We start from the raw sequence: 23,315 nt of genomic DNA on the forward strand, positions 1-23,315 counted from the left end.
CCCTCGCACAGCCAGTGGCTCAATTGGTTCAAGTGTGGCCCCAGGTGCTGAGGATGGCTCGGTTGGTCTGAGTGTAGTCAGCCTCAGGTGCTAAAAATAGCTCAGTACGTGAGCATCAGCCCCAGACAGGGTTGCCTGGTGGATCCTGTTTGGGGCACATGTGGGAGTATGTCTCACTATTTTCCCTCCTTTCACTCAAAAACAACAACAAAAAAATAGTTTTCAGCCCTGGCTAAGTAGCTCAGTTGGTTAGAGCGTCGTCCCAATTCGCTAAGGTTGTAGGTTTTTTGGTTTTTTTTTGTATTTTTTTGAAGCTGGAAACGGGGGGAGACAGTCTGACAGACTCCCGCATGTGCCCAACCGGGATCCACCGGGCATTCCTTTCCGGGGCGTCGCTCTGCCACGACCAGAGCCACTCTAGCGCCTGAGGCAGAGGCCAAGGAGCCATCCCCAGCACCCAGGCCATCTTTGCTCCAATGGAGCCTTGACTGCAGGAGGGGAAGAGAGAGACAGAGAGGAAGGAGGGGGGGTGGAGAAGCAAATCAGCGCTTCTCCTATGTGCCCTGGCCGGGAATCGAACCCGGGTCCCCCGCACGCCAGGCCGACGCTCCACCGCTGAGCCAACCGGCCAGGGCCTAAGGTTGTAGTTTTGATCCCCAGTCAGGGCATATACAAGAATCAACCAATAGTCTGACCAGGTGGTGGCGCAGTGGATAGAGCGTCAGACTGGGATGCGGAGGACCTAGTTTCGAGATCCCGAGGTCACCAGCTTGAGTGTGGGCTCATCTGGTTTGAGCAAAGTTCACCAGCTTGGACCCAAGGTCACTGGCTTGAGCAAGGGGTTACTCGGTCTGCTGTAGCCCCACGGTCAAGGTGCATATGAGAAATCAATCATAGAATTAAGGTGTCGCAACAAAAAACTGATAATTGATGCTTCTCATCTCTCTCCATTCCTGTCTATCTGTCCCTATCTATCCCTCTCTCTGTCCTTGTAAAAAAAAAAAAAAGTAAAAAGAATCAACCAATAAATGTATAACTAAGTGGAACAGCAAATCGACATTTCTCTCCCCTACCTCTCTAAACCCTACCAATAAATCAGTCAATCAAATTTTAAAAGAATAAGATGTTTAAAATTTTTTTAAAATTAATTAAAAAATAAAAAAAATAGTTCGTTTCAGTACAGAATACTTGGAAAAAATTGAGACATATTAAAGAAAGATAAAATCGTATTATCCATATCCTACTACAGAAATAACCACTGCTTTATGACAGTGCCATAATTAATCAGTTTGCTTTCATGATACATTTTGGCTGTTCCCAAGGTTTTGCTATTAAAAGTAATGTTATAATATGTGGACCATGTTTACATCCTGATTTAAGGTAACCACAAAAAGGTCTTTTTGAGATACCTAGGAAAATCCAAAAATGGACTGGATATTAAGATGATAACAAGAAGTTGTCATTAATTTTGTTAGGAGTAATAATGACATTGCGATTATGTATGAAAATGCTTGTATGTTTTAGAGATGCATATTGAAGAATGTGGGAGTAAAATGACTTAAGGTATGGAACTTACTTTAAAATGCATTAACAGCAACAACAAAAAACCCCAGCAAGTGTAGCTACATCTTTTTTTTTTTTTTTTGTATTTTTCTTAAGCTGGAAATGGGGAGAGACAGTCAGACAGACTCCCGCATGCGCCCGACCGGGATCCACCCGGCACACCCACCATGGGGCGATGCTCTGCCCACCAGGGGGCGATGCTCTGCCCCTCCGGGGCATCGCTCTGCCACAACCAGAGCCACTCTAGTGCCTGGGGCAGAGGCCAAGGAGCCATCCCCAGCACCCGGGCCATCTTTTGCTCCAATGGAGACTTGGCTGCGGGAGGGGAAGAGAGAGACGGAGAGGAAGGAGGGGGGGGTGGAGAAGCAAATGGGCGCTTCTCCTGTGTGCCCTGGCCGGGAATCGAACCTGGGTCCCCCGCACGCCAGGCCGACGCTCTACCACTGAGCCAACCGGCCAGGGCCTGTAGCTACATCTTGATAACTGTTGGAGCTGGAAGATATCACAATAGTAGCTCACTATATAACTATGTTATTTTCTCTAATTTTGTAATGCTTGAAAAATTTTTAAGTATTTTTAAAGATTTTTAATACTGTGATAAAATACAAGTATGATTTATTGTCCATTTTCCAATTATTTAATTACAAGCTTCCTAAAACAGTAATTACTGAATACAAGGGTATAAACTTTTTTTAAGGGTATAAACTTAAAGGCTTTTTATATAAATGGTTTTAGGCAAAGGGCTGTGCCATTCATTCCTTGAACAAATATTTACTGCCTATTGTGAGCTAGGCACTGTTGTAGGCACCACAGACACAGCCTAGATAAACTCAGATCCCTGCCCTCATAGAAGTTTACCTTCTAGTGTAGGTGTGTTGGGATAGGGTGAAGGGAATCAAATAAACAAAATAAATAAAATGTAGGCCCTGGCCAGTTGGCTCAGTGGTAGAGCGTCGGCCCAGCATGTGGAAGTCCCGGGTTTGATTCCTGGCCAGGGCACACAGGAGAAGCGCCCATCTGCTTCTCCACCCCTCCCCCTCTCCTTCCTCTCTGTCTCTCTCTTCCCCTCCCACAGCCAAGGCTCCATTAGAGCAAAGTTGACCTGGGCGCTGAGGATGGCTCCATGGCCTCTGCCTCAGGTGCTAGAATGGCTCTGGTTGTCACGGAGCAATGCCCCAGATGGGCAGAGTATCGCCCCCTGGTGGGCATTCCAGGTGGATTCCAGTCGGGCGCATGCGGGAGTCTGTCTGTCTGCCGCCCCTCGTTTCTCACTTGGGGGGGGGGAGTAAAATGTATAGAGTGCTTGGTGTAGATAAGTGTTAGGGAGAAAATCTAAGCAGTAGAAGGGGCTAAGGAATGCAAGTGAGTGTATGTGTGTGGAAGAAAAAAGCCTTCCAAGTAGAAGAAATGGTAAATGCAAAGGTTCAAAGAGCAAACGAAAAGGAAAGGTGAGATCAGAACTGGAAAAGGGTCAGACAGTACAAGGCTTTGTAGGCAATGGAAAAGACTGGGTGGGTAATATAAAGAACCACTGGAGAATTTTGAATAGAGAAGTGACATGATCTGAGCCAGTTTTTTTTTTTAAATAATTTTATTTTTTTAATGGGGCAACATCAATAAATCAGGATACATATATTCAAAGATAACATGTCCAGGTTATCTTGTCGTTCAATTATGTTGCATACCCATCACCCAAAAAAATATGGAACGCTTCACGAATTTGCGTGTCATACTTGCGCAGGGGCCATGCTAATCTTCTCTGTATCGTTCCAATTTTAGTATATGTGCTGCCGAAGCGAGCACTGAGCCAGTTCTTAAAAGGACCACTCTGACAGTTGTATTGAGAATAGATTTTGGGGAATGGAGTGGCATGAATGAGTGCAAGCAGAAGACCAACAGTTAGTAAGCTATTATAATAATCCAGGCAAGAAAGGATGGTGGCTTGACCAGAGTATAGTAGCAGGAAAAACTGATGGTATTTGCTGACACAGAGATATGGGGAGTTAGAGAGAGTGAAGTCAAGGATGACTCCAAGATATTTTAGCCTGAGCAAATGCAAGAATGCGGTTGCCATAAATGAAAATGGAGACCGCTATGGGAGTAACAGATTTAGGGGAGAGATCAAAAGTTTCCATTTGGACATATTTAGTAGGTCATATTAGAGTCTGGAGTTCAAGCGGAAAGTCAAAGCTGGAGACATATATTTAGGAGTCATCACTGGAGACATGTAATCAATCACCAAGGCAGTGTCTGTAGACAGAAAAGAAAAGGGACTGCAGACAGGACTCTGGGACATTCCAAAGTAGGGAAGAAGATGGGAAGCAGCAAAGCAGACAGAAGCAACAGCTAATGAAGTAGAAAGGAACCAAAAGAGAGTAGTGTCCTTAAAGCCAAGTAAAGAACACATTTCGTGAAAGAAGGAGTGAGCCCCTGGGTCACATACAGCTATTGGTCAAGTAAGACAAAACCTGAGAGCTGACCATTGGATTTATGGTCATTGGTGACTTTGTCAAGAGCAATTTCAGCAAAGCAGATTGAAGAGAGAACAGGGAAAAGGGACAGTAAACGTTAAAGTATATATAGACAATTCTCCAGGAGAGCTTTACATAAGAGAAGAAGAAATGCAGAGTAGTAGCTTGGGTGAAGGGAGCGAGGTCAAGATCAGGTTTTGTTTTATTTTTTAAGATGCATGCATGCTTATGTATCTGACGGGAAAGAGCCAATGCAGAGAGGGGAACTGATGCAGAAGAACGAGGGGAAAACTGACGAAGTGATGCCCTGAAGTTAGCTCCAGGGGATGGGACCTAGCGTAAGAGTGGAGGGGCTGGCCCTCGGTAGGATCATGCACAGGTCCTCCACAGTTAACAGGAGGCATGCAGAGCATCTGGGCACAGGAGGCAGATGCATGCAAGAGAAAAGACGAAAGGGTGGGAGCTGGTGAAAGTTTTCTTCCCATGGCTTCAATTTTCTCAGTGCAATAATAGGAAGCCAGGTCATGAGCTGAGAGTGTAAGCAAGGAGGAGGGAGCATTAGAGGCTTGAGGAGAGAAGGAAAGGTGTGAAATAGTTGTCTAGGAGAGTAAAAGCACTAGAGAAATATAATATAATCACCAACTTACCCTACTTCCAAAAGTGTACGGAGTATCAGTCTCACCATACATAGCCTCAATAGAAAAGGTATGTTAATTTTTAAATATTTACTTACTATTAGGTTAAAAAAAATCACACTGGCCTGGCCTGTGGTGGTGCAGTGGATGGAGCATCGATCTGGAACATTGAGGTCACCAGTTCAAAACCCTGGGCTTGCCAGGTCAAGGCACATACAACAAGCATTCAACAAACAACTAAAGTGAAGCAACTATGAGTCGATACTTCTTACTACACCCCTCCTCTCTCTGTAAAATCAGTAAATAAAACCTTTTTTAAAAATCCCACTGTTCATTTAATTTCCATGCCTCATCGCTCGTGAGGTTCAACACTTAGTCACACTGTTGGCAACTGTATTTCCTTTTGTGAATTGCCTGTTTCTGTCCTTTGTTCATCAGTTCATTTATTTATTTTAGAATTTTATTTTATTTTTTTAATTGTATTTTTATTTATTCATTTTAGAAAGGAGAGAGAGAGGGAGAAGAGAGAGAGACAGAGAGAGAGAAGGGGGGAGGAGCAGGAAGCATCAACTCCCATATGTGCCTTGACCAGGCAAGCCCAGGGTTTCGAACCGGCGACCTCAGCATTTCCAGGTTGACGCTTTATCCACTGCATCACCACAGGTCAGGCCCATCAGTTCATTTATTGGGGTACTAGTATCTTTCTTCACAGATTTGTACAAATCCTTAAGATATTGAGGGTGTGAGACAATAAAAATATATATATTGGTCTCTGCCTCCAGTTCCTGGCATAGAGCTTCTGACACCTTTGAAATATCCCAAGTGGTAAGAGCACTAGGAGCATCTCTTGTTCTACTAAGGTGACTCTGGGCAGGCTCCTAGATAGGAGCTGGCCACCGGAAACTCTAACCCATGATTAGAAGCTGGGAACTTTTAGCCCCACTCCCATTCTCTTGAGAAGGGAGAAGGGCTGAAAATGGAGTTAATGATCAATATGACTATTATGATGAAGCCTCCATAAAATCCCCAAAATGTGGGGTTCAGAGAGCTTCTGGGTTGGTGAACACATCCACCCTGGGAGGATGAGGCACCCCAATTCTAGAAGGACAAAAGCTCCTGAGCTAGAGATCCTCCCAGACTTCACTCTATGTATCTCTTCATCAGGCTATTCATTCTGCATCTTTTATCATATCCTTTAATAAACCGGTAAATTTAACTAAGTTTCCCTGAGTTCTGTGAACTGCTCTAGCAAATTAATCAAATCGAAGGGTCGGGGGTTGTGGAAACCACCGATCTACAATGGCTTGGTTAGAAGCACAGATTGTAAGCACAGGTTAGAAGCAATTGTATGTGTGTGGGGGAGGAGTTCTGTGAGAATGAACTCTTAAGCTATGAATCTGTTGTCATCACCAGGTAGATAGTGTGTCAAAATCGAGTTCAACTGTAGAATACCCGTCTGCTATTGCAGAGCAGTGCTTCATGTGGGGAAAACCCCCACACATTTGGTGACCAGAAGTATCAGAAGTGACATATTCTGTGGGAGTGTGGTAACAGTGTGAAAGTAAGAGACACACAGGAAAGAAAGACATAGGAAGATAAAAAACTGGATTTTCCCTAACATAGAAGGTGGAAAACTGAGTTTTTCCTTTTTATTTTTATTTTATTTTATTTTTAGCAGGAGAGAGAGAGACAGAGAGACAGAGACAGGCAGGAAGAGAGAGAGATGAGAAGCATCAACTCACAGTTGCATCACTTTAGTTGTCATTGACTGCTTCTTATACATGCCTTGATGGGGGGGTGGGAGGCTGAAGCTGAGCCAGTGACCCCTTGCTCAAGCCAGCAATTTTTTGTGTGTGACAGAGACAGAGAGAGGGACAGATAGGGACAGACAGACAGGAAGGGAGAGAGATGAAAAGCATCAATTCCTCATTGTAGCACCTTAGTTGTTCATTGATTGTTTCCTCGTATGTACCTTGACCGGTGAGCTACAGCAGAGCAAGTGACCCCTTGCTCAAGCCAGCGACCTTGGGTTCAAGCTGGTGACGTTAGGGTCTCAAACTTGGGTGCTCCACGTCCCAGTCCAACACTCTATCCACTGCACCACCACCTTGTCAGGTAAGCCAGAAATCTTGGGCTCAAGCCGTCAACCTCACACTCAAGTCGGCAACCTCAGGGTTTCAAACCTGGGACCTCAGTGTCCTAGGTTTAGGCTCTATCGACTGTGCCACCATCGGTCAGACTGTTTTTCCTTTTCTTTTTTAAATTTATTGATTTTAGTAAGAGAGGATGGGAGGGGGGAGAGAGAGACAAAGACAGGAACATTGATCTGTTCTGGAATGTGCTCTGATCAGGGATCTAATTGGCAACTTTGGTGCTCTAGAGTGATGCTCTATCCAACCGAGCTATCTGGCCATGGCAAATTTTTCCTTTTTTAAAGAGCATTGAACAAGCCCTGGACAGTTTGCTCAGTGGGTAGAGCATCGCCCTGGTGTGCAGACATCCCAGGTTCGATCCCTAGTCAGGGCACACATGAGAAGCCACTATCTGCTTCTCTTCCCCTCCCTCTCTCCCTTCTCTCTCTCTTCCCCTCTCACAGCCAGTGGCTTGCCTGGTCCAAGGCTGGCCTCAGGCGCTGAGAGGACAGCTCAGTTTATTCAATCAACGGCCCCAGATGGAGGTTGCCAGGTGGATCTCAGTAAGGAGCGCATGAGGGAGTCTGTCTCTATCTCTCCTCCTCTCATGAAAAAAAAAGGGTATTTAACATAATTATAAATTTTTGTAAGTATTTGGAATATTTTAAACCTATAAAAAATTATTCTGTGAAAACTCTAATCAAAAGCTGATGTCCACTAGGCACTGATGCATACAGATGAAATGGGGCACATTACCTTAAGTGATGCAAGAGGATGTTCCGGTCCCAAGAGGCTCCAGTGGAAAGCAGCCAGGTCCTCATCTGGGAGAATGTGGTTACCTATAAAGTACATTTGTAACTTATTAACTGTATAAATGTGTTTTCTTAGAACCTCTAGGGCATGAAAGGGCTTCTGGGAGAGAAAAATGATCAAATAATTCACATAGGTAGACATTCTTAATGTAACGACTAACGCAGCTACGTGTTGATCACGTACTATGTATCAGATACATTATATGTATCATCTTCATAATAACCATATATGGTAGAATTATTTCCCCCATTTCACAGATAAGGAAACTGAGGGTTGGACAAGTTTGGTTGTAGCCTAAGATGGCATAGTTAATAAGTGTCTATACCAGGATAAGAAGCTAAAGACTGTCTGACTCCAAAGTCCATGCTATTTTTTATTACGTAGTCATTCCGTCTTTTTTAATAGCAACCACCAGTTACTGCCTGCCTAGTAAGTGCTGGGTATTTTATATATCTTATTGCATTTAACCCTATCAATAACACCATGAGGTATTATTCCATTGCACAGAGGGGGAGACTAAAACCAGGGAGATATAACTTCAATGACTTGCCCAAGGCCTAATTTCAACACTTGTGCTGGATCTATCAGATTATCTAAACGCAGCTCCTTTGGGATTATAAATAAAGTTCATACCTGAGACAAGATATTAACCTTCACACTGTCAATACTTGGAAAACTAACTTAAAACAATCAATTCTCTGCCATTTACTTTGAAATGTGTCTTTAAAAGATAGACAGATGGCTAGAATGGATAGATGTATAATAAAGCAAGTATAGTAAAATGTTAATGGCAGAAAACAGGAGGTAGATACAGGATCTTCGCTACAAAATTGTTTCAACTTTGCTTGTTTGGAAAATTTCATTATAAAATGGTAGCACAACAGAAGCAAAAAGAGTATCAATAATTTTTGTTCTGGATCTAACTTTAGACATTGGGGAAATGCTCTAAGTGGGAAACCAAAGCTGTCTAGAGCTAGAAAACAGGTGGCCTAAGATAGTACTCTGCATAAAGTAGTTATGGAATATAACAAAAGAGGTCACACGAATTAAAATAATGTTCTGGAACAACCTGTATTAATTCATAAGGCAAACATACTAAGTTTTTAATTAGAAGCCCAGAAGCACAGTATTTGGTATGAGGACTTTCAGAAGATAAATCCAATAGCGATAGGGTAAATGGTTCTGGTCTTCATCTCTTAATGCTGGAAGGGGAAACTCAACTAATCAATGGAGTCTGTTCTTTGGACTACCTACCTAGCAGTGCAGCAAATATGGGAAAACTCATCCGCTTCAGGCCCAGCTGTTTGGCCACCTCCTGCATCAGGAATTGGTTGGTAGTGAGGTTCTTCCCATTCCAGCTCAGCTTCAGAGCATGGGAACTGTAGTAAAAGGGAATATTGTAGAGAGCATACTCGGAGTCATGGGCAAGAAGGCCATGGAAGCCATTTTCCCTGAAAAAAGCCACCACTTCCAAATGGTGGTCTTCAAGGCTCTGAAAGACCTAGGAGGGAAGAAGAGAAGAACAGGTCATGCAACAGAAGCTGAGCGATATTTGGTTAGAAGTCAGGAAGGTTAGTAACTAATGGAATTGCATAATTTGTTGAAACTTAAGATTATATGAGACTGAAGGACAGCTGTCAGAGGGAAGGGGGATAGGGAGACAGGATCAGAGAAAGTGAAGGGATTAGTGAAATTATATATAAATAACACAGATACAGATAACAGGACAGCAAATCCCAGAGGGAGGGAGTCAGACGGAGGGTGTAAACGGGGTGTAATGGGAGGTACATTGTTTGTGGGTGAGGGTGTTATATTGAGTGGGACACTTGAATCCATGTTAATACTGATAGATTCCAAACTACCCTCTTGATGTTCCACTTATGTGTCAGACCTCACCCTTACTGGACTATTGACCCTGAGACAGAAGAATTCCAGAAAGCTGACAAGCCGCCCCAAGGAGGGGCTCTGGACACACCAGGACTTTCTTTTGTTTTGTTTTTTCATTTTTCCGAAGCTGGAAACGGGGAGGCAGTCAGACAGACTCCCGAATGCGCCCAACCGGGATCCACCCAGCATGCCCACCAGGGGGCGATGCTTTGCCCCTCTGGGGCATCGCTCTGTTGCGTCCAGAGCCACTCTAGCGCCTGAGGCAGAGGCCACAGAGCCATCCCCAGCGCCCGGGCCATCTTTGCTCCAATGGAGCCTCACTGCGGGAGGGGAAGAGAGAGACAGAGAGGAAGGAGGGGGGGAGGGGGGGAGAAGCAGATGGGCGCCTCTCCTGTGTGCCCTGGCCGGGAATCAAACCCAGGATTCCTGCACACCAAGCCAATGCTCTACCACTGAGCCAACCGGCCAGGGCCACACCAGGACTTTTGATTCAACACCCACATGCTCGAAGCCCCCCAAGGAGGAGCATTCCAGACATACCAGGACTTTTGCCTCAGTATCCCCTCAGGCTCTCCCAAACACTACATAACTCGCCCCTAGTCTGTAACCGGTGCTCTTCTCCCCGGGAGAAGTGCCCGGCAGGGTTCCTTTCTTCCTTTCAATAAAGCCTGTTACTCTGGTCTTTCGGACTCCCATGGATTCTAACAAATACAATAAATTAAAAAATAAAATAAAAAGATTATATGAGACTGAACAGAAGACTCTTCAAAAAAAAAAGCCTCTCCTGCAAATGCAAGCAGAATTATGTTTGTTCAAACGCCCAGTCTTTTTTGACTCCTTTCATGAAACTGAGTCCCAAGTCTCTTTAAAAGAACACTGAAATTAACATTGTATATAAGTTTTCACTTTAATTTTTGACAGTTTGTCTCCTATAGACAAGAATAGTGACAGAATCTGTAGAATTTTCTGAGCCATAATATAAAACTTGTGCGTGGAAATAGGCACAGAAAGGTTAAACAACATACAGCTAAAATCTGAATCTAAGTTCATCTAACTCTTTTAAAAAAATCTTTGCTTTCTTAGGAGCCTCTTAGATGGCAGTCCTGCGATCTAAGAGCACTTCCAACATGTGGAGGTCAGAAACTTCACCCTACTTTTAGAATTGGGAAAACTAAGAGTGCAAGAAGTTGGCTGCCCCCAAAGTTACACAATGAGTGAGTGGGGACAGGACTGAAACCCTGGCTGATCTGATGCCAGCATGCACACTTTCCCTCAGGTCAGGCTTCCTCCTGGAGAGCCTATCTTTTATGTAATAGACATAGACCATTAAGTGCCTTTTTATGCATGCCTCTGTAGCTGTACTTAGAACATAATGAAACAATCTGCACACTAGTTCCGTCACACCAACTTCCTTGATCAGCGAGACTTTGTCTCTGTATTCCTGGCTCCCAAATAAACTGGAACACAGTAATATGAATAATAATAGCTAACAGATACTGAACAGGTACAATGTGCTAAGCAATGTTCCAAGTACTTTATATGCATTAACTCGTTTAATACTAAAAACAATCTTATGAGGCCTTAACTATTATTATACCCATTTTACACTATTATCCTTAGGGTCACATGGCTGAAAGGAGCTAAATCTGGATTTTGGCTCTAGAGCCTGTGGATATCGATAATGTTGTTGAACCCAACTGACCTATTTCTTCACTTAAGTTATAAAGGAATGGTAGTTTTCTGGAGTCTGATAGGAGTTTCAATGCATTAAGCTTTACTAGGCTATGGAAAGAAAGTCTAGTCACAATAGGTAGTCAAGACAAATATCAAGTCATACAAGGGGAGAGACATGGGTAAGCAGCAAGGTTTGTGTTTGATATCCAGGCAATGGAACCCAAAATCCTTACTTTGCACTGCAACATATTTAAGCCTAGATTTATGACTAACTCTAGATGGGCCAGGGTAGTCGAGTTTTATGCTGCCCCCTGGTGATCATTTCTTCCAGCACATCTCTCCTACAAGTCACTGACTGAGCATCCTTCTACTCTGTACCAGGCATAATGCTAAGTGTGGTATATTCTACCCCATCATCACAACCTAACCCTGTAGGCTTTATAAGCCCAATTTTATATGAGAAAACTGAGGGTTGGAGAAGTGAGATGCCATGTTCAGGGCCACAGAATCGAGAAACAGAAACCTGGATCAGACTGACACCAAGGTCCATGCTCTTTCAACTACGATACATTACTTTTATCTGGGCTAAAGCTGATTATGCCACCATCGAAGTGATTTCAATTCAGAAAACCAAGGACTAGTGGTTGTTAACTAATCTGGTGGTTCTTATAACACTAGGAATGTAAATTACAATGACCCAGAGAGCATTTTCAAATGCACAAACCTGTGCTTCACCTCAAATTGGCTGATGACAATAAATCTTGATTAGGACAACGATAAAGCCTTCCAGCAACAATGCCTCTAATTTTTTTATTTTTATTTATTCATTTTAGAAAGGAGAGGGGGTGGAGAGAGAGGAGAAAGAGAAGGGGGGGAGGAGCAGGAAGCATCAACTCCCATATGTGCCTTGACCAGGCAAGCCCAGGGTTTCGAACCGGCGACCTCAGCATTTCCAGGTCGACGCTTTATCCACTGCGCCACCACAGGTCAGGCAACAATGCCTCTTAAAATAGCCCTGCACCCTCCCTGGCTCCATTTCCCCATCTGTGATGACTACTGCCACCATGCAGAATGACTTCCAATACCTGGTCCAAACTGATCCAGTTTCATTGGCAGCCTTGCAATTTTCCAGATTCAAATGACTTGGGCAAAAATTAAACAACATACACCAACAACTAAGTGGAAAAGAAATACATTTGAGCTTTAAAGAAAGTAATAGTTGAGCCTGTCTAGGTGGTGACACAGTGGATAGAGCATCAACCAGGGACTCTGAGGACCCAGGTTTGAAACCCCGAGGTCACTGGCTTGAGCAATGGGTTGCTGGCTTGAGCATGGGATCACAGACATGATACCATGGTCACAGGCACAGCTCCCTGAGAAGTTTAATGTGTCACTTCCAATTACAAATAGTCAAAAGCAGTGCCTTTTAAATTGTACTTCCTAAATCATGATTTGGATAAGTGGAAAATTGGACCAAATAATCAGGCAGGAATGATGCTCCTATTTTCTCATCCATCTGAGCTCATATTCACCATTTTATTTACCATTTGGCTCTTTCAGAACTATTTTGTTGAAGAATATTTTCTATTAAAACTAGAAGTATTAATCACTAAAATGTAAGCTCCAGGGCCAGGATTTCTTGGTTTGTTTTGTTTATTGCTATATCTCTGGTGCATAGAATACTTGCACAGAGTAGGGAACCAATGAACCGTTTCAACTTGTAACCAATATTTACTGAGCCAGAAACTGCTATATACCAAGGGACTGATCTGGGTGTGGGGATACAGCAGTAAATAAGAGTCCCAAACTCCTACCTTTATGGAACTGACAATCTAATAATTAATATCTCACTACAGGCACTGGGCTAAACAACTTAAGACATGTTTATTCTTCTAACCCTGTGAAATAGGTCATCATTAACACCCCTCTATCCTCCTCTTTTTTTTTTTTTAGCAAAAATATGTAATGAAGTCAGGTCTGACTTCAAAATAATGCTCTTTTTTTGCATGTATCTGCCCAGTTTTCCCACTTACTGAAGAGACTATCTACACTGTTGTATATCCTTGCCTCCCTTATCTTAGATTAACTGACGATATAAGCAAGGATTTATTTCTGGGCTTTCTATTCTGTTCCATTAATCTATGTGTCTGTTTTTATGCTACTACCATACTATTTTGATTACTGTACCTTTGTAGTATATTTTGAAATCAGGACCATGATACCTCCCACTTAGTTCTTCCTCAAGATTTCTTTGGCTAAGTCTGACCTGTAATAGCGCAGTAGATAAAACATCAACCTGGAATGCTGAGGTCACCGGTTCAAATCCCTGGCCTTGCCTGGTCAAGGCACATATGGGAGTTGATGCTTACTGCTCCTCCCCGTGCCCTTCTCTCTCTCCCTCTCTCTCTTTCTCTCTCCTCTGTAAAATGAATTTTAAAAATCTTTAAAATAAAAAAGAAACCCCAAGATTGCCAGCTTGAGCACGGCTCACAGACATGACCCCACAGTCTCTGGCTTGAGCTCAAAGGTTGCTGGCTCAAACAGGGAGTCACTGGCTTGACTGGAGCCCCCTAGTCAAGGAACATGTGGGAAAGCAATCAATGAACAACTAAAGTGCCACAACTACGAGTGGATGCTTCTCTTCTCTCTCCCTTCGTGTCTGTCTCTCGCTAAAGAAAAAAAAATATCAATGGGTACAAGATTTATCAGGGACATCACTTCATAAGCTATATAAATGTCTAAACACTATGCTGTACACCTGAAACTAATATAATATTATATGTCAACTGTAACTTGAAATAAAATAAAATAATCAACAAATACAAGAGCTGGTCAAGATGTGGAGAAAACGGAACCCCTGCGCACTGTTGGTTGGATTGTAAATTGGTGCAGCTGCTATGGAAAAGAGTATGGGAATTTCTAAAAAATATATAAAACTGCCATATGACCTAGCAATACCACTTCTAAGTATTTATTCAAAGCAAACAAAAGCACTCATTTAAAAAGGCACATGCACCCCATGTTCACTGCAGCATTATTACAATAACCAAGATATGGAAGCAACCCAGTTGTCTATAGATGAATGGATAAAGATGTGATAGACATTTATACATACAAACACACATACACACATATATAATGGAATATTACTCAGCAATAAAAAATATAAAAGCTTGTCATTTGCAATATGAATGGACATGGCGAATATTATTTTGAGTGAAATAAGTCAGACAGAGAAAGACACATACCACATGATTTCAGTTATATTTGGAATCTAAAAACAAAACAACAGAAACACGCCCACAGATACAGAAAACAGCTGATGTTTGCCAAAGGGGTGAGAGGATGGGTAAAAAGGAAAAAAATATATATATCTTTAAAGAGCAGCAGGATAGCACAATGCTTAAAGGAAAATATCAAGTTGGCCTGACCAGGTGGTGACACAATGGCTAGAGCATCAACCTGGGACGCTTGAGAATCCAGGTTTAAAACCCTAAGGTTGCCAGCTTGAGCAAGGGGCTACTGGCTCATTTGGAGTTCCCCGGTCAAGGCACATATGAGAAAGCAATCAATGAACAACTAAGGTGCCACAATTATGAGTTGATGCTTCTCATCTCTCTCCCTTCCTGTCTGCTGTCTGTCCCTGTCTCTTTCTAAAAAAAAAAAAAAAAAAAAAAAAAAAATGTTGATTTTGGCAGGATTTTTAGATTAAATATAGTGCAAATTATCATTCACTATGCCCATTTTAACAAAGTAATGCTTTGAAAACTGTCTATTCTAGGTTAGAAAAAATTGTTTGCTTGCTTAGAAACAATACACACTTATTTGCCCTGACCTGTGGTGGCGCAGTGGATAAAGTGTCAACCTGGAACACTGAGGTCTCCGGTTTAAAACCCCGGGCTTGCCTGGTCAAGGCACATATGGGAGTTGATGTTTCCTGCTCTTGCTCCCTTCTCTCTCTCTAAAAATGAATAAAAAGAACTACACACTTATTAAAGAAACAAAAATAAATAAATAAAAGAACTCTCTCCATCTGTCATTTTTCAAATAAAGGCAACTGGGAACCGAGCATACACGAACTTCAGATCAATTTATAAATACAAGAATCACATGGCCATAAAGAATAACTAGATTATGAGCCTGTTATTTCAGTTACATCCAGTCTCTAGAATCCTGCTTGGACCATAAAAAGAGCTTAATCCAGATGCACTACTGCTTTCTGACCTCTGCAATTATCTGAATTCCTCCAGCTCATCTCAAATTCTGTTGGGATACTAGCCTCACTCCCATCTACCATGTTAAATATACCAAACTGGTGTGATTCATGCAGGGCCTTGTGGTCCATCTTCTCCACCAGTTCAGTTCCAAAGCAAAAAGAAATGAGAGATGACAAATATCACCTTTTAAGAAAGGGGAGGGAGCCTGACCTGTGGTGGCACAGTGGATAAAGCATCAGCCTGGAGTGCTGAGGTTGCTGGTTCAAAGCCTCATGCTTGTCCAGTCAAGGTGCACATGAGAAGCAACTACAAGTTGATGCTTCCCACTCCTCCCCCATCCCTTTCTCAATATCTCTTTCTCTCTAAAATTAAAAAAATAAAATCTTTATTTTAAAAAGAAAGAAAGAAAAAAAAGGATAGGGGTAGATTATGTGTAAGTGTGCTTTAGCAATAGAAATACAGGTGGTTTCGCCCCGGCTGGTTGGTTCAGTGGTAGAGCGTTGGTCTGGCGTGCAGAAGTCCTGGGTTCGATTCCCGGCCAGGGCACACAGGAGAAGCGCCCATCTGCTTCTCCACCCCTCTCCCTCTCCTTCCTCTGTCTCTCTCTTCCCCTCCCGCAGCCAAGGCTCCACTGGAGCAAAGATGGCCCGGGCGCTGGGGATGGCTCTGTGGCCTCTGCCTCAGGCGCTAGACTGGCTCTGGTCGCGACAGAGCAACGCCCCGGATGGGCAGAGCATCGCCCCCTGGTGGGTGTGCCAGGTGGATCCCGGTCGGGCGCATGTGGGAGTCTGTCTGACTGCCTCCCTGTTTCCAGCTTCAAAAGAATACACAAAAAGAAAAAAGAAAAAAAAAGAAAAGAAAAGAAACACAGGTGGTTTCTATGTCAAATGTAAGGCCTATCTGCCTTGAAGTCTAAACTGGAAAAACAGACCAAAATTCTTGTTGATGCAAATTTTCATTATAACACTCTACGGATTTCAACAACTGTTAAGAGACTAAACTGACAATCATGAAACTAAATAATGTAGAATTAAAAAGTAAGAATTGCAGCAATTGAAAACCATAGCCAACTCAAGGTAACATTGACAAAGTTTCCTTCCTGTATGAATTTCAATTATCTACATACACAGGCATGTTAGAATGTTTGCCATTAAATTCCACAGTTAAGCTGGATCCAGTGTTCAGTAAAGGCTATTAAAGTGCTAATTTTAATGTGTGAATATCCCATCTTAGTACTCCTAATTATTCTTAGGCTGCCAGGAGCCAGCCTATTTCTGTAAGTGAAACTGCCTGTCACATGTGAGAACAAAAGGAAAACATATTTTTTAAATCTATTGGGGCTCATCTATGGGCTAGAGACTCTACTTTGAAAATAACTTTTGTAATCAGTGAATATAGCAGAAACTTTGACATCCACTGTACCTATGCTCAATTTCAGGTGGTCAGGTAAGTCATTTAGCTTCTTCATCTATAAAATGGAGATTTTGCTAATTCCTACCTAATTGTAAGACTTAGAAATTATTTATACAGCCTGACCAAGCAGTGATGGAGTGCATTCAGCATCGACCTGGGACACTGGGGACCCAGGTTCGAAACCCCGAGGTTGCTGGCTTGAGCGCTGGCTCATCCAGCTTGAGCATGAGATCACAGAAATGACCCATGGTTGCTGGCTTGAGCCCAAAGATCACTGGCTTGAAGTCCAAGGTCGCTGGCTTGAGCAAGGGTTCACTGGCTCAGCTGGAGCCCCCTCCCCTACCCTGGTCAAGGCACGTATGAGGAAGCAATCAATGAACAACTAAGGTGCCACAACAAGTTGATGCTTATCTCTCTCCCTTTCTATCTGTCCCTGTCTGTACCTTTCTCCCTCTATTAAAAAAAAATCACTTATATAAAATACCCGGCACAAAGGCTCTGCAAAAGTGCTTACGAAATAAGTCACAGCCTGTTTATACTGCAGGGATGAAGTCTGTGGTAAATACTACTGCCTGAAGGTCTTCAGAAATCATTTGAGATACGTAGATACTAGAGAGGCACTTGTTCTGCCCAAAGCAAATCTTCAGGACTGAAAACTCAGAAGCCCTGATGAACGGTATCCTTAGGAATAAAAGGCATACGAAGGCCCAAGGGAGCTTTTGGGTTACCTCAGAAAGGAAGACAGGAACTGCAGAGGAAAATGACAGCAAGAAATTTCTAGGAATCCTTGAACCAGGGGCTGCATGTTTCCAGGAGCTGGAAAGCTAACATAAATGAATAAAGGGGGTTAAGAAAATCAACTGCCAATAATATAATCTTTTTTTACTAAGCTATAACGTTAAAAATATAAATGTGCAAAATCTTGCCGTTTATATTTTTAGGTTCAAAATTGAGAACACAAGTCAACAAATACAAAAACTTAATCACTACGTTTGTGTCTGTGATTTATTATCCTTTGACTTGGAACAGGCGGTCTGACGCCTTTCTTATGTATCAGGAGATCAGTGTTATGTCTTATATTTTTGTGTTATAATGTGCAGTGAAGAATTTAGCCTTGAACCCGTTCACTGGGAATGACTAATTTTATCCCTATTTCATAATGGAAAGCAGCTGTTTATTAATGCAAGCATTTCCAAACACAGACTGACATTTTGCAGTGTTTTTTATATTTAAGGTAACTGCTCCCCCAGATATTTGCAGAGTTCTGGTATTTCAATGACATCACGCTTCACTTTCAGTACCACACAACAACAGTTACTCATTATCTCCACTGTAGCTCTTCTTTTTCACCATGAACACTGAGAAAGGCTAACTGAACAATACTGGTTCATTTTCATAAAATATAATGTCAGAGCCTTTTCTGGAATTCAGCAGATAGCTCCATAATTTTGGGAATGTAATTCAGGCTTCGATTTCATTTCTTGGAAACCAATTTTGGCAAAGAAAAGCCAGCCAGTTTATCTCCTGGAAAATGAGTTTCCCAAAGGCATAATTTTGCTAGAATGAGCGACTACAACCACATATACTGCTCACAAAAAGTAGGGGATATTTTATTGCTTCATACTCGTTTTGAAATATCCCCTAATTTTTGTGAGCAGTGTATTTGTGAAGTTATTTCTGAACAAACCTGCTTTAATTCAAAGTGACCTGATGAGTTGAAATGGCAACTAAACAGGTCAAGTATTTTATCTCAATCTTTACTGCTGTGCCACATGCCCTTTGGATACCTAAGTCATTTTTCTCCAGTATCTTCAGTACCATGCTTCAACTAAGCCAATCAATCTCCATATAACAGGGTCAGTGGTGGGATTCAAATAATTTAACAACTGGTTCTCTGCCCTAATGACCGTTTTAAGTATAAAAAAACGATATACCAAAAGGTAGTTTATTTATTCATGCATTTAATACTTAAATAAAAACAATAAAAGAGGTACACAAAACTAGATTATAAGAGTTTTAAAAGTATTAATGAAAAAGTATAAAGTAATACCTGACAAAAAGCAATAAAACTGTTATTTAAGATATTTACATATTGCTTCTTTTTTTTTTCTTCTTTATTCATTTTTAGAGAGGAGAGAGAGAGGGAGAGAAAGAGACAGAGAGAGAGAAGGGGGGAGGAACTGGAAGCATCAACTCCCATATGTGCCTTGACCAGGCAAGCCCAGGGTTTCGAACCGGCGACCTCAGCATTTCCAGGTCGACGCGTTATCCACTGCGCCACCACAGGTCAGGCCCGTATTCCTTCTTGATTGGTGTCCTCACTTGCAATTTTCTTCGCTTTTATCTGAGCACCGTCGGCTGTGTATTTGATTTATCCTTAACCATCTTTTCACTGTAGGGGTAAGATCCCATTCCTTTAGAATGTATATTTGTGAGTTCCACATTGGGGGGCTGCCCAGGTGCCCACTTTAGAGAGAACCCTGATTACAAGTGCTATTTTAACAACCAGTTCACCAAACTCAACAGAAAATTAGGTATTGGTTCTGCTGAACCAGAGCAAACTGGCTGGATCCCAACACTGACTAGGGCAGATTTCCATAACATGAATCTAGTGACTCACCAAGTGAAGTATTCAACTGTGTTCGGTGCAAACCACAATATTAAATTACTAGTTCCTGACATTTCATTTTGAACATTTTTGCACAAAAAGTGAATCCAAAGGAGTGACACAACAGCTTTAAATCCTTGTAAAATGTTTCTACTTCAAACTGAAGCTTCCTAAGTCCAACAGTAAACACTTTTGCAGAAGCATACATGTAGTCATATTCACTAATTTTAATCAATTTATATTAAAAAATATCAAGACTTTTCTTCTTCTTTTTTCCAAGTGTGTGTGTGTGGGGGGAGTGAGACAGAGACTCCCACATGCACCCTGACTGGGATCCACCCTATAACTCCCTGTCTGGGACCAATGCTTTGCCCATCTGGGGCCATGCTTGCAACAGAGCTATTTATAGCACCTGAGGCAGAGGCTCCAGGGAGCCATCCTCAGCATCTGGGGGCAATGCACTCAAACCAAATGGAGCTATGGCTGCAGGAGCTCTGGGGAGGGAAAAAGAGAGAGAAAGAGAGAGAGAGAGAGAAGGGGAGGGGGAGGGGGGAGAAGTAGATGGTTGCTTCTCCTGTTATGCCCTGACTGGAAATCAAACCCAGGACACCCACACCAGGCCAACACTCTACCACTGAGCAAACTGGCCAGGGCCTTCAAATACTTGTTCATAACATAGTTTCTGCTATACTCAACACTTTTCTTAAACTACTACCTACAAAAGGCTTTCAAGACCTGGCAGTTTCATTTACTACATAACTGCATTTAATGGCAGTATCACTTATTCTGTCTGTATTCAAACACAGCCTATTGAAATTTCTAGCATTTTAAAGTTCTTTTTGTTTCAGCACTCATCATTTTTATATAATGATCCTATTTCCAATAATGGCTTATCTTAAAATGGTATCATAAAATGTAGTCTTATAATGGACATTTTATTTAGGTATAGAGAAATACTCATCACTTCCAACAATAGGCTCACCTAACCTGTGGTGGCGCAGTGCATACAGGGTCAAACTGGAACACTGAGGTCACCGGTTCAAAACCCCAGGCTTGCCAGGTCAAGGTACAAATGGGAGTTGATACTTCCTGCTCCTCCCCCCTTCTCTCTTTCTCTCCTCTCTAAAAATTAAGAAATAAAGTCTTTAAAATTTTTAAAAAGAATTCTTCATTAAGAAAAAATAGGCTCTTTCCAAATTTCCTTTATATGTGACTTTCTTGTATAACCTCTTCTTTCCACATTTCATAGATGTGGGTACAAAAAGTATTTGGTGTTCATCAAAAGTGAGATAAAAAGTACAAGCACAACAATTAATGCTGTGTTAGTTATCTATTTAGTTGTAACAAATTATCCCCAAAACTTAGTGGTTAAAAGAAAACATTTATTATCTCATATTATCTGTGGGCATAGCTTAACTGGGTCCTCTGGCTCAGGGCTCCCACAAGCTGTGATCAAGGTGTCAGCCGGGCTGCAGTCATCTCAAGACTTGACTGGAGAAGGATCTGCTTCCAAGTTCACACACATGGCTGTTGACAGGATTCAGTTCCTTGGAGCTTGGTGGACTGAGGGCCTCAGTTCCTCACTGGCTGTAGGTCGATGGCTGACCTCAGTTCATTGTCACGCGGGCCTCTCCACAAGGCAGCTCATAACATGGCTGCTTGCTTCATCAGAGTGATCAAGCAAGAAAAGCCAGAGAGAGAGTACACACAAGATGGAAGTCACAAGTTTTTTTATAACCTAATCTTGGAAGTGACATCTCATCACTTTTGTTGTAGTCTGTTCATTAGCAGCAAGTCACTAAGTTCAGCCCCCACACAAGGGGTATGGGTAGATTACACAAGAGTGTAAATACCAGGAGGTGGAATCATTGAGAGCAACTGTAGAAAATAGTTATCAGAAATGACAAGCGGCACCTGGTCAGTGTGCAGACACCATGAATGGTAGAGACTGCAATAAATGATGACCATGTAGTTCAGCAAAAGGGGGCAACCAGTGTTGCCAGAAGATCTGATAGTTCAAGAGTGGTTGGAAAAATCAGACTTTTTTCTTTTTCTTTGCAACATTTCACAATTTAAAAAATGTTGGCAACAGGCATATATTTGTTAAAACAGAAACATGTTCATATAATGCAAGTTAAATGGTAGAGGGAAATGAAAACTTATTCAACTACATGATCTCTTAATATTTGGTTCAAACCCACTATTTGATGTCAGATTCTGATAAACACTACTGACTAATGTAAATAAATTTCTTTTTTAAAAAAAATGTATAGGCCTATGGGCAGCCAGTTCGCCATCCTTGCATAATATCTGTAATATCTTTTGTGGTACAGGTGAAAGGGCAAGTGTTTGGGCATCTGGTATGCAAATCCTTCTTCTGCCACTTCCCCTGACCATGTCCTTGGGTCTAGGATAAGATCCAGAGAAATAATTCTAGAGACTCATAATGTTAGTCCTTTCTTATTTGTCTCCCCTACTAATATGAGCTCCTGGAGGGACAGAGTACTCTCCTCACCTCAGCACTCCCTTATCTCACTTTCCTATTTCAAAAAAATGTTAATTGAACTGAAAAGTATTCATTGTCCTGGTAAGAAAAATGGGGTGAAATGAGGACAGAGAATGGCAGGCAGATGATGAAAGACCCTGAATGTCATGCTATGCTGAGCTTAAAGCACGAGAGTGAGATGATCAATACCCAACCTACTTGGAACATAAGATATTTTGGTCAAAGTCATGGTATCTGGCATTTATATGGCATTTACTATGTGCCATATAATGTTCTAAGCACTTTATTTACATTAAAACATTTAACACAACAGCCTGACCAGGTATTAGTGCAGTGGATAGGGCACTGACCTGGGACACTAAATCCCCGAGGTCACTGGCTTGAGCATAGCCTCACCAGCTTGAGCATGAGGTCTCCAGCTTGAGTGTGGGATCACAGACATGACCCTAATGTCGCTGGCTTGAGCCCAAAGGTTATTGGCTTAAAGCCCCAAATCACTGGCATGAGCCCAAGGTCGCTGGCTTGAGCAATGGGTCGCTGACTCAGCTGGAGCACCCTGATCAAGGCACTTATGAAAAGCAATCAATGGGGGGAAAAAGCAAAATCAATGAACTAAGTGTCCCAACAAGTTAATGCTTCTCATCTCTCTCTCCTTTCCTGTCTCTCTTGCAAAAACAGACAAAAACATTCACAACAAAGTCTGCGATATAGGTATTATTACTATTCTAATCTTCCAAGTGAGGAAACTGAGGAAGAGAGAGGTTAACTTGCCCAAGTTTATATACGTAATTAGTAGGTAGAGGAACAATGATTAACACGCAGGCAGTCTGTCTCCAAGGTCTGTACTCTTGACAATTATGCTACACAAACTATAACAAAAGTATTCTGGGCCTTGATTGATAGTAATGGACAGAGCATGGACCTGGGTAGCTCAGGTTCCTGGTTTGAAACCCCGAGGTCGCCAGTTTGAGCACTGGCTCAGTTAGCTTGAGTGCAGGATCATGAACATGATCCCATGGTTGCTGGCTTGAGCCCAAAGGTCGCTGGCTTGAAGCACAAGATTGCTGGTTTGGGCCCTGGCCGGTTGGCTCAGTGGTAGAATGTTGGCCTGGCGTGCGGAAGTCCCGGGTTCGATTCCCGGCCAGGGCACACAGGAGAGGCGCCCATCTGCTTCTCCACCCCTCCCCCTCTCCTCCCTCTCTGTCTCTCTCTTCTCCTCCCGCAGCTGAGGCTCCATTGGAGCAAAAGATGGTCCAGGTGCTAGGGATGGCTCCTTGGCCTCTGCCCCAGGCACTAGAGTGGCTCTGGTCGCGACAGAGCGACGCCCCAGATGGGCAGAGCATCGCCCCCTGGTGGGCGTTCCAAGTGGATCCTGGTCAGGCGCATGCGGGAGTCT

General features: G+C 42.5%; 1 protein-coding gene and 1 non-coding gene across 10 annotated transcripts in view; both read right to left on the minus strand.

Moving 5' to 3' along the window:
• The window catches only part of FAM120C (family with sequence similarity 120 member C), a 96,823-nt gene that overhangs the window by 59,509 nt on the left and 13,999 nt on the right, over positions 1–23,315 (minus strand). For 5 of the 9 annotated variants that reach the window (XR_010727825.1, XM_066249357.1, XM_066249358.1 and 2 more), the window contains exons 2-3: positions 8,869–9,115; positions 7,558–7,640 (exon numbers count right to left, since the gene is read on the minus strand). Coding sequence is in view for 5 of the 9 variants with exons in the window: in XM_066249357.1 (XP_066105454.1) it covers positions 7,558–7,640; positions 8,869–9,115 (330 nt within the window). In the remaining 4 variants the exon portion in view is untranslated. Of the gene's footprint in view, positions 1–7,557; positions 7,641–8,868; positions 9,116–20,823; positions 21,076–23,315 lie in introns of those variants that run through there. The other 4 variants (XR_010727827.1, XR_010727826.1, XR_010727828.1 and 1 more) reach the window with 3 other exon arrangements.
• LOC136317936 (U6 spliceosomal RNA) lies at positions 3,260–3,366 on the minus strand. The gene has a single exon (XR_010727926.1). It is a non-coding gene; the product is annotated as a U6 spliceosomal RNA (small nuclear RNA).

Source organism: Saccopteryx bilineata, chromosome X (genome assembly GCF_036850765.1).
Source record: "Saccopteryx bilineata isolate mSacBil1 chromosome X, mSacBil1_pri_phased_curated, whole genome shotgun sequence".
Classification (NCBI taxonomy): Eukaryota; Metazoa; Chordata; class Mammalia; order Chiroptera; family Emballonuridae; genus Saccopteryx; species Saccopteryx bilineata.